This window comes from Brachypodium distachyon, chromosome 3, assembly GCF_000005505.3.
Source record: "Brachypodium distachyon strain Bd21 chromosome 3, Brachypodium_distachyon_v3.0, whole genome shotgun sequence".
NCBI lineage: Eukaryota > Viridiplantae > Streptophyta > Magnoliopsida > Poales > Poaceae > Brachypodium > Brachypodium distachyon.
In genome coordinates this window covers 32571645-32592285 of record NC_016133.3, presented here as the reverse complement: position 1 = coordinate 32592285, position 20641 = coordinate 32571645, and the positions used below count along the sequence as shown (strand labels likewise).

Sequence of the window (20641 nt, the reverse complement as noted above, 5' to 3'; positions counted from 1 at the left end):
GTTGGTGCAACGTACGGCTTAATGTGTGCCGCGGGAGAATCGATCGATCGATTCCGGGGGCCCCCGCCGCGCGCGCGGCTCTAAGCTTCTAGCTAAAGCTTCTCGTTCGGTGCATGTAAACACGGCCGCACGTATACGTAGGGTTCGAGCCCTTCGAGGCCAGGTTTCGACACGTCTAGCGCATGGCAGGTGGTGGGTAGGACTGCTGCTACTACGCCTTGCGTAAGCTTCGATCGTTTGTCCTGGACTCGCCTGGAAACTGGGAAATGGGCGGCATGTCATCGGCATTGATTCGGGGAGGCAGGATCAGGTGAAGGGCACACAGGCGCGTAACTGCCGGGCGGTTGCCGCCTGTGGTTTCAGGCGCAAGGGGATGATGGGGCCTGCCTGCCCCGGATGCCTGGCACGCAGTCCACATTCTCCTGCAAGCTTCTTCAGTGTACAGACACAGACGACGTCTGGTTCTTTCTTTCTGTTATAAAAACGGTAGTATGGGTTTATGTTCATTTAAAAACGGTATGTCGGTATGGGTTTATGTATTTGAAAAAGAATGCAAAGACTATAACACGTACTGGGGTAAACTGACACCAAAGCTCTCCAGTGTTTCTACTGTTCTACAATCCGTTGTGTCTTTTGGTGGGCTGGCAGAGGATTGCGATATGCATGCAAGTATGCAACCTACCGCCTCGATACTTCGGATGCAATGCAAGCTCCGTCTAGGCTAGGCTAGCTAGCGTGCTGACCGCCCTGCATCTGTGTAGAGACCTGAGCGGCGCTGACACGCATGAGTGTGCCGGCGAAAGTCAAAAGGACAGCATCGCTGGAAACGGACGCGCGCGGGGTAGCCTGTAGGGAAGCGTCGCGCTGGCGCATCGATCGATCGCTTGCGTGCCGGATTTTAATCTGCGCCGTTTGTTAAGGGCCGCTTCGTTTCTCCAGATTTCCCTCCTTTCACGTTGGAATTCACTCGGCCTTGGAACGAACCCATGCAGAGTTATGTGGTACTGTAGTGGTGTTTCTTTAAAAAAAAAGTGTACTGCATGATAATACCGTATTGGAAAATTACATGCTCGGCTGGAGAAGAATTAGGAATTTAAATTCGAATATAACTGTTCTTTGAATTTGATTGTTGGAAACATGATTTGAAAGACGGTGTTTTTTAGACGGAGTGGAGCTTGTTTGCCGAAAGAGGTCGAGAGGAAACGGAACAGACAAGGACACTGTTTGGATAGAAGTTTTTTTTTTAAGGTACAGCATTCAGTTTAGAAATGCTTTTAATTAAAACAGACGTTTTTTTAGGAAACTTTTTTTTGAGGTTTTTTTTAGGAAACCTTTTTCTTTAAAAACAAGGCTATAGGTGTATGGGGGCGCCGTGTCTGGGTTGGAGTTTTTTTTACGGGCTACTGGGCTGGAGTTGACATTCAACTATTGAAGCCTAAAATCTATGGGCATCCATTCGCGTAAGCCTCGAGAAGAGCACGATGGTGGTCCTCCAGGCTTTGGGTCAGCTTTGTTATGAACTGGGCTCAGCTTCATGTTTTGTGAAGTATTGGGCCTTGGGTAATCGTTTTGATTAATTCTTTCAAATTTCCTTCCTGAAATTCAGGTGTCTTGAATGAGATCACCAGAGTTTCTCAAAAAAAAAAAAAGAATGAGATCACCAGTGTACATTTTTTTAGTTCAACTGATTCAGAAATTTCGCTCAAGAAAAAAAAAACAGATTTAGAAATAGTTATTTTCCTGTAGGTGTTGATAGTCGCCACATCAAGATGTTCTCATCCTTCTGTAGTTGCACAAATCTCATGTTTAGATTGTATGGTTCGCCGCGGCGGTAATTTAGAAATATTACTTTTCAATCAACAGAGAAATAAAAAAACTAATTAAATAATTACTATGTATATGCATTTTCTCATTTGTTTTTAAACTAGCACGATGTCATGCGCAGTTGCGCAGGAGATGTATATATAATCATGTTTAAAAAATTCAGCCATTCATCATTATCACTGAGCAAACTGATTTCAGTATGTCATCTTTAGAGCTTGTTAGGATTGTAGAACTTACTTTAGGGAACTTTTTGTTAGAAGATTTATTTGGACATAGGATAGTGATTGCTGAATACTACAGTGCGCATTACTATGATCCCATTTTCTTAGGAGATCGAATATAAGTTTAAATCTATTTTTTATAAGTCCAGGACACATTCGTCTCTCTCTATATCTCCCTCCACTCTCTTGGTCTCTCCATTTGTCCATAATGCCTAGATTTATTTTATTTAAATTCCAAAGGCATAACTAAAAAATCCTTATGTTTTAAAATCCTGTAGAAATTTACAGCACATGACATCTTGTTTCTATGTTTTTTAGTTCATGTGTTCCATAATTTCTGCAAACCGTAGAGGCTCTCGGCTATTAGGCAAACATGCCCCATGCCTAAGACATGCAGATAGTTGGCAGAGAAGAAGTGATAAGCATAAATAAATAAATAATATTAAAGAAACAAAGCTAGAAGTGTTATATCTTGTGCATGCATGCCGAATGCAAACACCCATAAGAGTCAGGCCTCGCTTATGTGCGTTCATAGAACATAGATCCTTCATTTGTTTCAAGCAAAACTATAATCAGCTGCTATCTACTTCTCGAGGCCGAGGATCGATGCATGGATTATTTCCGGCCCAGATAACCGTCCTGTACCAATTGGACAACATGGGCTGCGAGACATTAATGTTTCTCTGAAAGAAAATATAGAGTTTGAATTTGACTTGTTCTGGCTCAGAAGCGAAACCTGTGCCAGTACAAATATGGACCAACTCATTCAAATTATCCGGCTCAACTATTTGATGTGGCCCAGAACAAAAAGTTGTTGTACCGATTTAAAAAAGCCCATGAACATGTACCAATCGATCTGGCTCTCATTAAAAAATAACTCATTTGTGTAGGTCCATGTTCGGACATGGGACGGTACATGTTTCCAGTGGGCCTGAACAGTACCTTTGAATGAATAAAAAATCCAGTGGCCTTCCTGAAATACCGGGACATACGTAAATGGGTCACTGCTATACCAATAGGGTCCGGCCCATCCTGGCTGTCCGTTTGAAAAATTGGTGGACTGGATAACAAGAGCACTGGATCGCGAGAGTCAATTGACATTTTCAGAGGATGCATACCTTATTCTCCTCCCAAGCTAGTCCCAACAGCTTGATCACGCGTGTCTTTAATTTTGTGGGTCCTATTTCTGATCTTCATAATTACATATACACAACACATCCTTTAGATCACCATAATTATACCTACACATTAACACATATCACAACTACAGTTAATAGATTGTCGCGATCATGACATTATGCATGTTACGCTGTGGCTATACCTTAGTTGTCTGATTTTTTAGAAAAAGTCTTAAATCTAAGTTGACGTATAAGAGCCATTGGATTATTTGGATGTGATCTCACTCTTCTGTGGCGGATCCACCTAAACTTATACATTTTTCCGTAGTATATATGTGTATTTGTGTATGAATTAATCAATTTTGAGCACTACTTGTTGGTTCTGCCACACCTGATTTTCTTTTCTAGGTCCGCTACTGCTCTTCTCTTTCTGATTGTTCGTCCGAATCTTAAAGCCAAAAACCATATCCAATGGTCGAGGAAACAACTCATCTCTAACTAAAAGTCAGGCAACTTACATATAGCAAAACCAATTTTTCTTTTACCAAGCATTGGCATAGGTTCTCTGTCATTATTGCACACTATTGTATGAGAATTCTGCTACTAATTTTATGTCACCTTTTATTCCACATCTCTATCTTAATTTAATTCATATTTTAAATAGAATTGCAATTTCGTGTCACATAATATGCTTTACAATCTAGGCCCATTACTATCAACAACGTATAGACAATTTAGGCTATGTTCATTGTAATATTGAGTTGGATTAATCCTTAAACATGTTGCTTTTGCAGAAATTTAGAGAAGTTAGATTCGATCCAATCAGCCAATTCTTGTGATTGTGATTAACCCTATCCGTCAAGAAATTTTAAGATGGTCCCAGATTAATATATGTCTCACCTAATTTTTGTGTGTCTCATATGCATAAATTATGACATGGCGCTTCGCTAGGACCTACCCGGGCACCATCCATGCACAGTACCCGGACATTTACAATTAACATTTTGTTTCTTCGTTTTCAAATAAATGAAGAAGCTTTGTTTACTTCCAAACTACTCGGTAAAAAGTTGAATTTTCTGAAGTTTCATTTGATTCGTTAAGGACTGCTTGAAAAGAATCATTGGATTTGCTACTTGTAGTTGTAAGTCTATTGAGAAATGCTCGGTTCTTTTCACAAAGAATTGCAGCACCGATAATGAGACTAATGATTTGAGAGTTACGTGCTACAAAAATTATATCATCCGATCTATATTTCAAAAGCGTTTCCAACAATATAAAATTTATATCATATTATTGGTTTAATTGTTGGTCAAAGTTTGACATCGAAATGCATGCGCACCATTCTAACATAATGTCTGGCGCCTCTAGTAGCACCCCTTTGATCATGGGTTCGACTCTCATTGGGAGCAAATTTCAGGCCAAAGGGTTAAAAGAATCCCCTCCTCTGACACCAAGGACATGTATAAGGCCGGCTTTGATCTCACATGGCGCCGCGGTGGCGCCACGTATGGGTGGAGCATGGGGTTCAGAATTTTTCTAGGCCTGTATGAGAAAGTATTCTTTTTTCAGACGATACCTGAGGGTTTCTTCTCCCCGCAGGCAAAGGAGGGAGTATTTGATTTTAAGTACCAACACAATTTCTAAACTGACTACTTGATTCTGAGTTTTCATTCAATAGACAATTAAGTTGATTAATTAGAAATAAGAACTTCGTGGTCGATATAGGAATAGAAAAGGTGCAGTTCCAAGAAGGCAAGAACTCAGTACCCCTCCGTTCTAGAAATTGATCGACGCGCAATTAAGGCAAAGTTGGATAAAGGCATATGTATGTCATATGCCAGCCTAGATGCCAAAGGAAGCGTGATGCATCATGCACCTAACCATGGATGTCCTGCAAATCTAGAAACCAACTGGCATTCATGGAAAAACAAATTTACTGTTTTATAAAAAGTGTATCCTTCCTGGTATCTGCATTAACCGATGTACACAATCTTTATGTTACTGGACACTATTTGACTTGGTGCCAATGCACCCTAAGACAGTTTCAATGGACCACAGATCATCATCCTTCCTAGGTCATTTGGCCGAAGTATCCTCGTCGACATTCTTCACAGCCGCATTGGTAGCATTAACAGACGGCATCACAATAGAGACATACAATCATTCTTTGAAGAAGGCCTCCCGATCTGACTCCTGGAATCCAATCTCCACGACTTTATGTGTTCATGTTGAACATTTCTTTTTTTTTTCTTTGCGGAAAGCTCCATTCTTATTGATATGAACCACAGATCTCATCACCCAAGGATAACGCATATCCTAAATTCTTTGAAAGTGTCTTTCGTACTTGAATGCATTCTTAATTACCCTGAGCACCCATAAAAGCGCGGCCGTACGATTGTCCGGAAAAGGCGAAACATGCTACGGTACTTACGGCCTGCTGCCCCCTTCTGCCCTGGATTTCCTAGATTAATCGTGCATTAGCTAGCATATGGTAAGAACGTTCCAAACCACAACACCTTTTCATGCACTACTCACCGGATATTTTGGTCACAGTTGCAGCAAATCAAGCGGAGCAGGGCCTTGTACTTTCCTTTTCATAATTCTTACACATTTAGGAATAAATACATTCATTTTTAAGACAAATTTGAGACAAAAATTATGAAAGGAAGGTAGTACTAATTATGCTGCTGCTGCTTTGACAAATAGCAAGGGGATGCTACCAGGAGTAGGACACACAAATGCAGTAGAAGGCAGGTTAGCAAATCATGTATGGGCCACTGTACAGTGCCCATGTATATGACAGATTAAGAATGATGTAACAGCAACAGGATGTGCTAAAACAGAGGTAAAACCACATCTTTGCTTCTAAAACTCCATTATGAACTTACATTTTCTGTTTCTTTCTTTTCTCTCTCTACAAAAGCTAAGCCACCAAAAAGAAAAGAGAGGGAGAAAACACCATCCATCCAACTCCCCACCAATGAAAGCAATTGATTGAAGCAACCTAAGCAACCGAGGCGAAGCAGATCACTGCTGCTGCCGCCTCGCATTGCTGCTGCGCATAGTCAACCCATGCAAAAATTTGGTGTAGCCCACAAAGCTAAGCTTTCCATCTGACGGTCTAATCCAGTCGCGGACGATAGAAAACGCCGAGCAAGTAAGATTCATTTCCTGTATGCAGAAAGGGAAGTCCTTTGATTAGTGACGCACGAGACGAGATCAAAGAAAGATTCATGTCACTCTCAGATTTGTTCGACTACTGCATACCAGAGCCAGCTCCTCGATTGTGATGACACGATTGCCTTCCTGCTCGAAGCACTCAAACGCGGTGTTCGCGATTTCTTCCCACCTTGGTGAAGCCTCCAGTTGGTAAGGGCTGACTGTCGCCGTACAGAACTCCGCAAAGTCCATTTGCCTATATGCAAGCGGCTCCAACTGAAATGGAATACACGAGTAAAATTAAATCATGATCAATTATCATATATGTGTGCAAACGAAGATATTGGGAGGTGAGCCGTAGCAAGGGCATTTCATACCGAAAGCAAGATCTCAGGAACTTTAGATTCTGTCATAGCCTCAGTAGAGTTCTTTAGAAGAGCCTACATAAATTGAAGAATGAAAAAGAAGTATCGAGTTTAGTCTCCCGCAAATGGAAAGCACTTCAATAAATCATAATTACATGATTGGAAATCAGAATGTGAACAAGCCAACAGAAAAGTTTAATTGCTAACCGACTTGACAATATAAGAGCACTTACTATCCTGAAGTTCTCAATACATATTCGGCCATCTCTAGGTTCTAACAAGTTGAACTGCGCTCTGATGTAGGTAAGCTCATCTTCTGATATTGCTCTAGACAGAGCCTGTCAAATAGACCAGGGAGAAATTAAGACAGCGAATTGGGCAACATAGTATTAGCAAGACAACTGCAGCCAATAATAATATGAACACCACACAGCCAATCTTTGGCACCTCCCACCATATGTCTATTAAACATAGCTAGCTATTTTTCCAAGGAATTAAAGGAGGTACATTTCAAATGGATGACCTGTACATACTACTCAATGCGCAGATTTTAGTCTCACGGAATCAGTATCGAAAGAAGTACAGCCCCCTGTTTACATATTGAAAAGAACATGGTAAAGAGCAAACCTTCAATGCTGCCCGTTTGAAAGGCGTAGAACGGAGATATGCCTTAACCAACCTGAAAACCAAGATATCCAGAGGGATTGGGCGGCACTCATGTCGCAACCAGGGGTGAGCTGGATACACAAACAGTACATAAGAAAATCATCAAAATCTATGGAAATTCAAAAGGGGGATTATAAAGTGATACAGCCGTATTTGACACTACTTACAGAGTGCTTGTGCAGCAGTCATTCTTTTCCTATAGTCCTTATTAAGAAGTCTTTTGACAAAGTCTTTAGCTTCAGGGGATATTGATGCCCATGGTGAATCATCAAAATTCGGATCAGCCCTCAGCACTGAGCGGAAAATTCCTGACTCAGTTCGTGCCCAGAATGGCCTGCTACCACACAGCAAGATATAAATTATAACGCCGATGCTCCACATGTCTGCTTCTGTGCTGTATGACCGATGCAGGACTTCTGGAGCAACATAGTATGCGCTACCTACAATATCATTCAGCCTTTCATCTGTAAAAACAATCAAATTAGGCCTTGCCACTTTGGCACACATTTTTTTTAAAGAACATTTGAAGTATTTCATTGGTCATAATCTCCGAGTGGAGGCAGTACCTGGCCTTATAAAATCTGAGAGCCCAAAATCGATGATCTTCATAGGCGAGTGTTCCTCACGAGTGCTGAAGAGGAAATTCTGCTCAAAATAAAGGGTGAAATTATCAGAAACCAAGGGCAGAATTATTTGCAAAAATACCACGATATTGATAACAAAGCAAATTAAATTCAATGAGCATAATAGACACAAAAGAGACCAAATCAAGGCTCTACGGACCTCTGGCTTCAAATCTCGGTGCACAACACCCTGAAGATGGCAGAAAGCAACTACACTTAATATCTGCCCAATAATAACTTTGGCATCGACTTCAGTGTACCTCCCGCCTCTGAAAAAAATACCAATAATTTATAAGAGCAATGCTTGCTTTGCTATTCCGAAAATGTATCTGAAGGAAAAATGGTCTACCTGGACAAAATTCTGTCCAATAGCTCTCCCCCTTCACACAACCTGGTGAAAAACAGGGCAGAAAACATCAACCACCATTATAATTTTGCATAATGTGAGATACTGCCAATCCGATAATAGAACACACAGAATAAAATATGCACACTTCTGCAAAAAATTAAATTAAATTACAGTTTATGGATACAGTGAAGGTAAGATAAGAAAACATACTCCATTATAATGTAGACATTAAGAGCATCCTCACATGCATCATAAAATTTTACAAGATTGGAGTGCCCTGACAAAGCCTTCAGAATTTTGACCTCTCTACGTACATCCTCGATAGATATTGCAGTTGTCATCTGCTTGAGAAGAACAAAATGTTGAGATTAGGCTGTAAAGAATAAAACGTGAAACATGTAGCCGTACAACCCAGAGACATTATTATTTCTATAACTAACGAGCTAGACAAGCGAACTTGCTGCTAACTGATTGATCTTCCTATTAAACTGCTTAGCTTAAAGAAAGATCCATATCAGTATTAATTAGCTTCTATCATCATAGGATCAAAGCTGTCAGGGAACGAGATTCATACCTTATGTGATGACAGGGAAGATAATTGTATCAAATACAAATAAAAAAACAATATGAGAACGAGAGATGCATTAAACTTTATAGATATGTCTAGGGTTCGAATCATTTAAGTAACTAGTAGTCCACACTGGAGACTAGCAGACCAAAATAGTCAGTAATCAATATAAGCAATAACGCTCACAGAAGAAAACGACAATTACGTGCATGAGAAACATCAATGCTGGCATGCACGTATACGTGCACGTAGAATTTTCATAGCGGCATTGTCTACTAGGTTTTATCGACAATTCGCAGAGTAAAAATGAAGAAGCAACAATAAGAAACAAAAGATTGTTTGAATCATATTATTAGTCCCCGAAGGGCAATACAAGCGGTCAACAGTTGAAACTAATCAGCATATGCTCAACTTTCGCAATCCCCCAAGAATCTAAGTATGCATATTTAACTGATTACCTCCCAAACCTTTTTCCTACATTTGCTTGTGGCTCTGATCATACCATCAGAGTGCCACGGTATGGATTCAAGAACTACTGGACTCTAACAGGTGTACTGTCTCCCAACTTCCCCAGCTACAATGCTTCTACCATTTGACAAGATAACAGGGGGATCTCACACAAAACTTAATAACTTAGATCATGATAAAAGACAAAATATCAACTGCAGCATTGTTGAAACAAGATCTCTGCCCTTCTCACCTCCCAGCAAATGCCAATGCGCTTACGAATGCCCTACCTCGTTATGCAAAGCAGAAAAAGAAACAAATGTTATACAATGCAATGCCTGTGCTAGTAGCATTGCCGAGTTGCTAAATTCTTGTTGCAAAACTAACAAATAATTCCCATTCATCAAGTAAACAACTGAAAAGCAAGATTTTCGGTCGATGGCCTTCTCTAGGACTAGCTGAATTGGTTGACACTAAAAAGATCATGCATTAAGGAAGAGATGAGCGTGAATGAGTTCGACCTTGGCTTTGGAGATGACCTTGACAGCGAGGACTTGGCCTTTCATGTCCCCCTTGCGGGCACGCGCGAGACAGGTGTGGCCGAAGTGGCCGCGACCCACCTCCTTTCCCAGCTCGTACTTGGCGGCGAAGTGGCGGTCGTAGCCGAAGCTCTTGTCGAGCTCCCTCTCCACCTCTCCGCCGCCGCCGCTGCCGCCCGCGTGCTCCGGGATCGCGACCTGCGGCCTGGCCGCCTGCGCCTGCGACTGCGCCGCGGAAGACGCCGGGGAGCGGTGGCCGAGGCGGCGCGCCAGGGACGCCTTGATGTGCTTGGCCGGGGACGGCGGAGGGAAGGGGCGCCGGAAGAAGCGCCTGGGCGTGGACGCGGACGTCGCGGGGGACGGCGCGATGCCCTCGGGGAGCGGGCTGGCCGCCCAGGGGCTCCCCGCCACCGAAGTCCTCGCCGGGGTCGCCCCGGACCTCCCCCTCCGCGGCGTCCCCGCCGGCGACGGCCTGCTGCTCCGCCTCCCACCTCCTCCCGCACTCTCCCCCACAACCGCCGCCGCCTCGTGCCCGGCGGCGGCGGCGGACACCGAGATGGTGGTCGTCACCCCACTGCCAACGCCACCGCCACCCTCGCCCCCATCCCCATCGACGTGTACGTTCTTCGCGTAGCACTGCCCCATGGCTGGCCCCCCCGGCGCCGATCACCGGAGGCAACCCCCGCAACACGCCTACCTACCAGCCCACAGGAAATGCGGCGGGTTTTGGGGGAAGGAAGGCGAAGGACACAGGACGAAGCGAGGGGAGAACTGGGGGAGGGGCTGGGACTTATAGGGGGAACCCCAGGAACGGGACGACGGGGCGCAGCCCAAGCATTAATGCGGGGCGAAGCGGCGGAGGATATCTATGCTGAGGTGCGCCGCGCGATGAAATGGCCGGTAACGTACGCGTATCGCCGGAGGAGCGGAGGGAGGAGGAGTCCGCGGGGAGAGAGGACTAAAACTGAGGCCGCAGTGACGAAGGGGGGAGGCAGTAGAGTAGACCGATGGGGTCCGTCCGCCCGGGGCTGCGCGTGGGCCCCGCAAGGCAGCCAGCTAGCCAGCCGTTTCTGTATACGATGGGGTTTATACACTGTATCATGCGTCTATGGGCGTCTAGCGGTGTACGCTGGTTGTGAGTATTTCGTCTAGCCGTTGTAGAAATGTGGAGATTTACTTCGACAGATGGATGCCGCTGGATGATTTTGTGGTCGTCTAGAATATTTTACCCCTTCTATATAAATTCGTTTCATTCATTTTGAGACTGCCGCTGGATGATTTTGTCATCGTCTATAATATTTTACCTCTTATATACAAATTCATTTCATTCATTTTGAGACGGAGGGAGTATTTGACTTTTACATATCCGTTCTAGATGAAGGCAGTTAAAATTATGCGTGCATTCAGCTCAAAAGAAAAAAATTTCATACATTTACTGCTTGGCTTGCATTTATTTTATTTTTTCTGTTTAGTTTCCAACACAATGCGCGTCAATGTTGTTGGTATAGACGACGACAAACGAATTTTGCAACTTGTGATTTCTGGCTGCAAACATTTAGCATGCGAAGGATCAACCCAACTTAATAATATGTGTGATCACTCACAAAACAGATATATTTCTTCGTTAACACACATTGGTACAAGATAACATGCATGATCACCAAGGGAAAGCCATGGCTCTCTCGAATACGATGAAGGTCATCAACACCCGTATCCAATTTCTAGCAAAATCATTAAATTATACAAGGGGGTGATTTCAATACCCCAACGGCAAAAAGATGGATGCTATTCATCATCGGATTATTGCGGTGAGAAAAATTCATTTGTGGAAATATGATATACGTACATGTACACAAGTATACAAATTTAAATTATTTCCAAATACAATTATACGGTGCATGCACCAGCCAATGCTTCACATCTCCTAGGATATGCAGCAATAACTGAGTAGACCATAAAGTAAAGTTTATGTGTCCCGAGCGAAATTTTGCGCACAGCTAGATATCGATCGTATCCATTTAATTTGGCAGCCTTTAATCGCTTGCCTCCATTTATGTCTGCATATCCTGGATTTGGCCTGGAAATTTGGCTCTACACATTTATTTTCGATTGCTTGCTTGACTGTCCGGCTCGTTTCGCAGGCAGGTGACGTGGCCGTGGTCCTAGTACGTCCTCCTAGCGTCTCTTGCAAGCTTTTGTGCTGCCTTTCTTTGCTTGCATCATAGAAGCTCATTTTATTTTTCTTTGGACGGCGCTGGATGGTTTTTCTTCCTCTTCCGTCCTCGCACGCCTCCAATTTCCCCTGCCTACGTCTCTCCATCGACCCGTTGCTCGTCGTTCTTCCCAATCGTCCTGTCCCCGAGCCAGTAGGGGTAAAACGGTAAAATCTGGAGTCACTGGGTTTACCCGTCCTCGTTGTTGTTTTTTTCGTAATTTAATTATTTAGTTAATTCTGCCAGCCGTAGATTGATCCAATTCCAGATGAGTATCACCATTACTCCAACACGGCATTTCTTAGAGATTAAGCACGGGACGGGAAGAGCTGTAAAAATAAGCACGGGAAGGAAGAAACCGATCCGTTTTGACCTAGTAGTACGTACCTTCGTGATGTTCGTTGCTTGTTTAAAATAGTCTTTCATTTGAGAAATGATCTCACATGTTTTGTGCAGTAAAAAATTGGTATGGGAAATGCAAATCAACCGGAGCTGCTCCGATCTATCACACCTTGACATGTGGCCGAGTCCCATAGAGAAACTAAGTACACATTCGACACTTGAAGATGTGGTTTCTGTCCAATTAATGGACAATCATGTGGACTCTCTTGCTCTAGCATATTGTTCCATCAAAGATTGCTATGCTTTTTTTTTGCGGGTACAAAGATTGCTATTGCTATGCAACGTGTACTAAAATCATACCGAGCTTTATAGATCGTATGAATAACAGCGCTCAGAATAGAAAAAACTCGTTGCATAGCAATCTTTGAACATCATAGTTCTTCACTCGAGTTACTACATCCACTTGTGCCAGCAGCTGCAGCGTCTGCCTAAAACTTCTGCGCCTCCTTTAGGTAGTGTTTGCTTGAAATTATGGAGTAAAAATGTACTGAAATTGTTTCAAAAGTCGAAATGATTCCTGTGTTTCGTTCCTAGAACATAGGGAGTAGAAAACTAAAATGGATTCCTCTAAAGGGAATTTTTTCCCAATATGCTTAACCATCTCATTCATAAAAAAAAAAATTGGAGTGAGTTTGTAACATCCCAGCGTCACTCCTGACAGCTCTCTAAGCTTCAAGACTGGCCCCACAAACAACACATGTCTTTTCAGCGCACTTTGTCCTCACTCATGCGTTCCCGGGAGAAACTTCCGTCTCGGTCACCCATCCTCAAATATTGCTCTCGGCCAAGCTCGCTTAGCTTTGAGGTTCCTTTCGGATGGGCTCCCGAAGAAGAAGGTATACCTTGTTGATATGAGTATTCTAGGTATACCTTGTTGATATGAGTATTCTATCAATCTTATTAAGCCGTAGGACAGTGTGTCACACACACCCCTCCTCAAAGGACCTGACATCCTTGTCAGTCATATGCCCAAGCCAGATCGTTTCCTCTTGGCACACGCCCATATGCGTCCAGTGCCGGCACATGTCCTCATGTCCGCACACCTGATCCGCACGTCGGTAACCGCAAGGGTCGGCTCTGATACCAATCTGTAATGCCCTAGCTTCACTCCTGACAGCTCTATAGGCTTCAAGAGAAGCCCCACAGACCAACACATGTCTTTCCAGCGCACTTTGTGCTCACACATACACTCCTGGGAGAAACTTCCGGGTTGGTCACTCATCCTCAAATTTCTCTCGGCCAAGCTCGCTTAACTTTCAGGTTCTTTTCAGATGGGCTCCCAAAAAAGAAGATATACCTTGTTGATATGAGTATTCTATCAATCCTATTAAGCCGTAGACCAGTGTGTCACAGAGTTGGTTTCAAGTGGAACCGGTGATTAAAGTGTTTAGTTCTTAGGATATAAAAAAGTAGAACCGTTCCATTACATTCCATTACTATAGGAATAGAATCGTTTCATTCCATTCCACCTCGCTCTAAAGCCAAACACTAGTCAACTAGGACAATACTCGTACGCTACAACGGAATAAAAAATAATATGTTTGAAAAGAATGTTGTACTCCTTCCGTCCCAAATTAAGTGACGTGGATTTGTATAAGAATCTAGACAAACCCACGTCAGTTAATTTGGGACGGATGGTGCAATATTAATTGGTGATTTCATATACACCATCAGTCCCATATTAAGTGACTTTTTATTACATGCATCTAGACGATTTTTAAGCATTGATACATCCATATTTGAACAAATTTGAGTCACTTAATATGAGACGGAGAGAAAGTATATTTTATATCTTTTTGATCTGATTGAATTGTGCCAAATCAACAAAGGAGGGAATTTTTTTTTATCGAGGGACTCGGTCTAATGATGACGGACTGACACCACGCCAATTGAGTCTTTATAGGAGTGAAGATGATTTGTGCTACATTACCAAACAATTAAAAAAAATCAAAGCACGCGGTCCAATGGTGACGGACAGCCGCCACCAATTGAGTCTTTTATACGAGGAAAAATAAAGATAACGTGGGCTGATGGTATATCGCTGATCCAACAATTCCAAACTGTGTGTTGTCTCGGCGCTTTTTATCATGGGATATATTTTTCCACAGTAAAGAAGGTTTTAAAATAATATGATACTTCCTGCAAAATTATGAGTAGAAATAAAGAACCACGTGGCAAATGTTGTTAGCAATTAAAAATGCAATTAAAAAAAATAGAAATAAAGAGATAAGAAACGAAGAAAGTAGACTCATCTCTTGTTAACCAACGGACAACCAACCCCTCGCTTATTCCTCTGACCTACTGGACACAGCAGATGATGCGTCTTATTTTTATAAACACACACATCCAGAAGCTTACTTAATTAAGAAATGTCAAAATCAAGATAATGCTAAAGATATACTCCACGAGCAGAGCAACTGATTCTTCTTGTTCTGTCATGCACGGTGTCTTTTGTGTCCAACCAGAGCACCGACTGAAAAAATATGAAATCGATTGGCAAAAAGCACCTGCCTGCGTCCATGTAGGGGCCAGCATGGGCAGGAGCAACCCTGCCATTTGCCAAATCGAAATCACTGGGGAGTTTCAGGCGTTGCCCCCCGTCGATACAGGTTTTTATCAGGGTCGGAGACAGCAGGGGAGATTCCTCTTGAATTGACAGTTCAGGGAGGCCTGCACGAATGGTTTGTTCTGTTCCTGGATTTGGACTGGATCGAGTTAGGTAGACAACATATCCGCAGAGCAGGGGCACCCAGAATCTCTCCGTTCTCTCGCACGATTCTACCAACCAACCTCTAGCCTGCCCGCCGATCCTACGTTGATCTACGTTTGCAATATTCTTAGATTCTGTAGTACTAGTTTAGGTATTGCATGAGGAACTTAACCTCCTATATCATTGAGGATTACGAGACAGTGAGATCCAAATTAGAGAAGCAGAAAAGGTATATACTATGAAACTGCGCATGGTGTCGATCGTCCGGGCTTTAGTTCCTTGCATCCAAACAGTCGTTCTTTTGGTGTCACATGCATGTTGCTACATGGTGAGTTGAGAAATTAATTTACGCGTGGTCTCTTCTATGCATGACAGCCAGAAAAATCCTGCTCGTCGCAAGAGGCACGCGTGTGGTTAATTTGGCTTCTCCTGCTCGTCGCCAATCCGGAGCTGTAAAGTTTGCTCGGGAGAGCCGGCCTGGGAATTGGGATGGAATCGATCGACAACGCAGAAATGACATGGTTGCCGCATTCATGGACATCCCCGTGATTATTCCGCGACAAACTTCATTAATCCACGCGGCCGGTATCACCGCAGGAACCGTTCCTGGCTCGGCAAAGCTAGCAGCAGAGTCCCGGCCAGCGCCAGATTCCCGGCGGTTATTACATCTGAAAAGATAAGATTCAACGGCAGCGCACCGTGATCGGAGCGAGTTCTTTTGTTGTCATCCTTCGGGGACGGAAGAATCCCAGCGGGCTGCTCCTGTCGTCATCTCCTCGGTAGTTAGCGCAGCAAGGAGACAACAGCAGCGGTATGCAAACAAAGGACCAGGTAGATGCTGCTGCCACTGTGCTGGCGTGGTAGTTGAGTACTGGAGTGCAGTGGCAGAGGCGCCGTAGTACAGACAGCCCCTACCTGTGTTCTTGATGGCAAAAGAATGGAGGACAGGACAGTCAATCGGGGTCCCGCGATGCATCTGCACTGCATGGCAGATGAGAGGTAGGAGCAACGGTTTGGAGCATCTGGTTCTGAGTTTCTGACGCCCTGGGACCTGAGCGAGGGATCGAACCATTCATTTCAGTATCCCTCGAAGTATGGAAACAAAATATCCCGCAAAAGGTCGCTCTTCAATGAGAACACTTTGTACAAACCACATTTTACAAATTCTAAAAAATGTTGAGTACTCCGTATGCCGTGACACATTGAATCGGAGGCAAACATGTAAAGTTTGAAGATTTAATCCCAGGCTGGAGTTTAGGACCTACTGAGCACACCAATAAGTGAAATTAACTCGGCGGAACCGTGCCCATCATTGCGTTGCATTTGATTTCGAGCACACCAATTAAGCACGCTGATTCAGGTCATATTTTTTCCATGATATGTTCTCAATTCTATAGTAAATTAACATAAGTTCATATCTCAGCTTTTTTTTTTGTTTAGAACTAAATCTGAAAAATTCATATCCATTCCCTAAGAGAAAAACACGACTTTGATATCAGTGAGGACGTTTGGCTCCCGATTTCACTTGCACTCTTTGTTTAAAAAATAATAATTTAGAAACTGGGTCTACAAAGTTCAGAAAAACAACATCACGTGTGGACCTTAGAATGTACTCCTACAACACATTCACATTTTAATGAGAAGATGTGTTTGATGTGTAATCCGCAGCAGGGGCGAATCCAGGATATACCATTATTGGTGTCAATAACCTAGTAGAAGTAACTTATGTGTATTTTTCACTAGGGTCAATTTAATATTTAGGTTGCTTTTATAAAGGTTTGGACGACGGTCATCGGTGTCAGCTGACACGCCCATGATCCGTAGGAACGAGGGGCTAATTTTTTTTGCCACTTCTTCTATGTTCTTTTCACGGTCCGCAAAAGTAAATTTTCGCAGGACTTTCTTTTTGTATTCACGATTTCACTTCATAATTAGTCATTGACACTGATGAAATATATTGACTGTCTCTTTCTATTAGTTTGGACTTTTGATTAAACTGTCTAATACATGCAATTCAATATGGCATCGGAGCACAAACTCTTTAGTTCAAATCCCGGCCAATCGTAATATTAAAAGACGAAATTAAAAAAATTGACTTGCGTGGTCTCTTTCTGTCAGTTGGGCATCTCGTGGGATTTTGGAGGGAATATTTTCACCATATACCAAATATTTCTTGTATGCCCGGATCACCTCATAGTTCCCGTGCCTAATATGCTCTAATATCGTGTAAAAGCCCGCACACGTGACATTTGCTCCTAACTTTTGCTATTCCTATGCGTTTTATTAGGCCAACTCACCTGAAACTCTGAATAGCGCAGATAGTGTCAGAAAGCCCGAGTTAGGCAAGCGCACAGCACAGAGTTTTGGTCTCCGAAGCCTGCAACCAAACCAGGGGACAAAAGCGAGCGCACGGCCGGCGCCGGGCTCTCCCTGGACACGGCATCCCGACGGAGCAGGTGACGCCCGGGCACTGCCGAGGAGTGAGCAGGGTGCAGGCGGGGTAGAGCTGGCAGAGATTTTCAAACGGTGTCATGTCATCCTGTTCGACAGCGCCTGCCTGCCAGGCTTACCAACCGATACGGAAACACGCCTCTGCCGCCCCGGGCTGGTCCCTTGCGCCGCTCGATCGGGCTTGCGCGCGCGCACGTGCGTACGCTCTTGGCAGGCACCGCAGGCGTGGGGAGCGTGCGTGGGTGGGCTAGGGATCTCGTTTCGTTTCTGAATTTTTTTGGCCGCCAGTTTTTATGCGGCCGGCGTGTCAGCGTGTGGGAGTATAAATCAGTGGCTTGAGTGGGAGATGTGATTGTGTCGCAACCTAGCTCGTACTACTATTGTGAATGCTGAAATGTTTACTTGGGGAAGTTCATGAGTCACGACTCGTTCTTCTTCTTTTGGATCAACGGCAGCAGGCGTGGCATGCGCACATGGAGATGCTGACTGAGTTCTTTCTTTTGTGCCGAGTGCTGACTGATAAGTTCGTTTTACGGAAGCACAGCGACCGCTGACTGATAAGTGACAGGGCCAGCTAGTCCCAGGGGCGAAGCTAGAAACAAAATACCATTGGTGTCATTTTAACATTGCTGATTGCTGGTGTTATCCTTTCAAATATAATGACGTGAACTGCGACTAACTCAGATGGTCTAGTTCCTTGTGGTTGAACCATCCCACTCAGATTCAAGTCTTAGACTTGAGATGGGTGTCACATTTTTCTGAATTATTTTAGGATTTAATCGGCGCTATTTTTCAGTGGTAGGTGACGTACCCGTTAACAGCGAGACGCCAGCGGTGACTTCGTCAATCTCTCAAGAACTGCCGGCTCAATCTTTCGGAGGTGCTCATAGTGGTACGATGTGCGTGTGTGCGTCCATAGGGGTGAGTGTTGTAAGAAAAAAAAATAGGTTTACGCCTACCCTCTATTCCTCTGCCTTATTGGTGGTGCCGCTCACAATGCTATTTGAGGCTAGAGGGGGGGACCTACTTATATTGCTAATTCCAGAGTCCTGATCTGTATAGAGATAAGTTTTCAAGTTTAAACAAACTTGTTTCCAAATAGAGTCCAGGTATAATTAACAACCACAATATAATTCACCTGTAATCGAATACTATTCGTGATGTCCCAGGACACGCACATGTGAGTTGTGCGCCATAATTAATCTAACTAGATTAATTATTTAGATTATAATCAGGGCTGTAATCTGACCGTTAATCTGGCTCCCTTCCAACTAATATTGTACCCGGGTTATATTTCCAGTATAACATACATGTATACTGTATTCCAATATTAATTGACCAGCTTCCTTAAGCATGCGCTCAAGTGTATACTCCAGCAAGAGTGTATTCCAATATTGATCAAATCAATATGTGTACACTTATAACTAATAATTCCACTAATAAGCAACTTTATCTATCATAAATAATATTTCCATGCTTATACAAAGCACCATTCCACAATGAGGTAATATGAATAATGACAAGTAATATTTGGATATAGTTGATGGACACAAATTCCTACATCTCCCACTTGTCCGAAACAATTATTCAAATATACGAAGACCCATAGCATTGACATGCTTGCTAAATAATTCCTGACCAAGAGGCTTAGTTAGTGGATCGGCAACCATATCAATACTTGGTAAAAACTCAAGACTAACTAACTTTAATCTGTTTATGACATCATGAATATAATGATATCTTCCCTCAATGTGTTTACTCTTGCTGTGAAACCTGGGATCCTGGTAACCTTGAGTGCCGCCTGATTATCACAATACACAGTAATTGGCTTGTTTACACTATCCACAACCTTTAGAGTAGAAAGAAAATCCTTCAACCAAACAGCTTCATTGACAGCTTCAGAAGCAGCAATATATTCTGCCTCCATAGATGACAACGCCACTGAATCTTGCTTCTTGCTCCTCCAAGAGATTGCACCACCAGCTAATGTGAAAAGATACCCAGAAGTGGACTTTCGATTATCCAGATCACCCTGCCAATCAGCATCAGTAAAACCCTGCAGCTGTAGATTGTCTTGATTAAAACACAGGCAAAAATCCAGAGTAGCCCGAACATATCTCAAAACATGCTTCATTTGATTCCAATGTGCAGCACCAGGATTCTTTTGATATCTACTTAAAATTCCTACTACATAGCATAAATCGGGGCGTGTAAACAACATGGCATACATCAAGGACCCCAAAGCAGAAGCATATGGAACCGATTCCATTTTCTTCTTTTCCTCGGGAGTTTCAGGACATAATTCCTCGCTGAGTTTGTTCCCTGCTGCTAAAGGTACAAGTGCAGGTTTGCATGTTTCCATAGAGAATCGTTTGAGTACACTTTTCAAATATGACTTCTGAGACAAGCCCAAAATTTCCTTCCTCCGAGCTCTAAGTATTTCCACTCCTAGTACATAAGAAGCGTTTCCCATATCTTTCATGTCAAAAGTAGTAGACAGCCATGACTTAACTGTTGGGAATATGCCCTAGAGGCAATCATGTATGATGTAATTCCCAATGTATTCATAAATATTATTGAGTTGTCCTTGTTTGAACATCTGATATGTATCATTGAATATGTGATTTGATTGTGGAACTATGTATTCATGTTGTTCATACTAAATTGTCCTTAGTCATTGAGGTTGTGCTGGACACATAACCTAGACTAATGTGAAAGTTGGCTGATGACTCGGTTCCACTTGTCATGGGCATGGTGATGTCATTCCAGCTTACACGGACTCGGCTAAAGAGTTTAGCGAGTCGGACTGACCCATATTGAGATGCAACGAGTAGGTCGTCATTTGCATGTCTCAATCAATGTAATCCTTAGACCTGAGGTTATCGCACAATCCGAGTTGTGGATCACCAACTTAGGTTCTGTCAAACGTTGTTCCGTAACAGGGCAGTTATAAAGGCAGAGTTCGGGTTGACTGAGAATCAAGCTG

The 20641-nt window shown here is 43.2% G+C and overlaps 1 protein-coding gene across 2 annotated transcripts; it reads right to left on the bottom strand.

Annotated features, from left to right (window-relative positions):
* Nucleotides 1-5918: 5918 nt before the first annotated feature.
* Nucleotides 5919-11017, bottom strand: LOC100827293 (CDPK-related kinase 3). 2 transcript variants are annotated; one of them, XM_014900158.2, is made up of 11 exons: nucleotides 9862-11017; nucleotides 8536-8666; nucleotides 8326-8367; nucleotides 8137-8245; nucleotides 7920-7998; nucleotides 7521-7793; nucleotides 7315-7424; nucleotides 6921-7025; nucleotides 6700-6762; nucleotides 6431-6598; nucleotides 5919-6334 (listed from the first exon to the last, which is right to left on the bottom strand). In XM_014900158.2, exons 1-11 carry the CDS (start codon nucleotides 10522-10524, stop codon nucleotides 6191-6193), a joined length of 1887 nt encoding a protein of 628 aa, XP_014755644.1. In that variant the 5' UTR covers nucleotides 10525-11017; the 3' UTR covers nucleotides 5919-6190. The 2 variants fall into 2 exon arrangements, with proteins under 2 accessions (XP_014755644.1, XP_003574184.1); XM_003574136.4 differs by having other exon boundaries at nucleotides 7521-7817; nucleotides 9862-10866.
* Between the last annotated feature and the right edge of the window lie 9624 nt (nucleotides 11018-20641).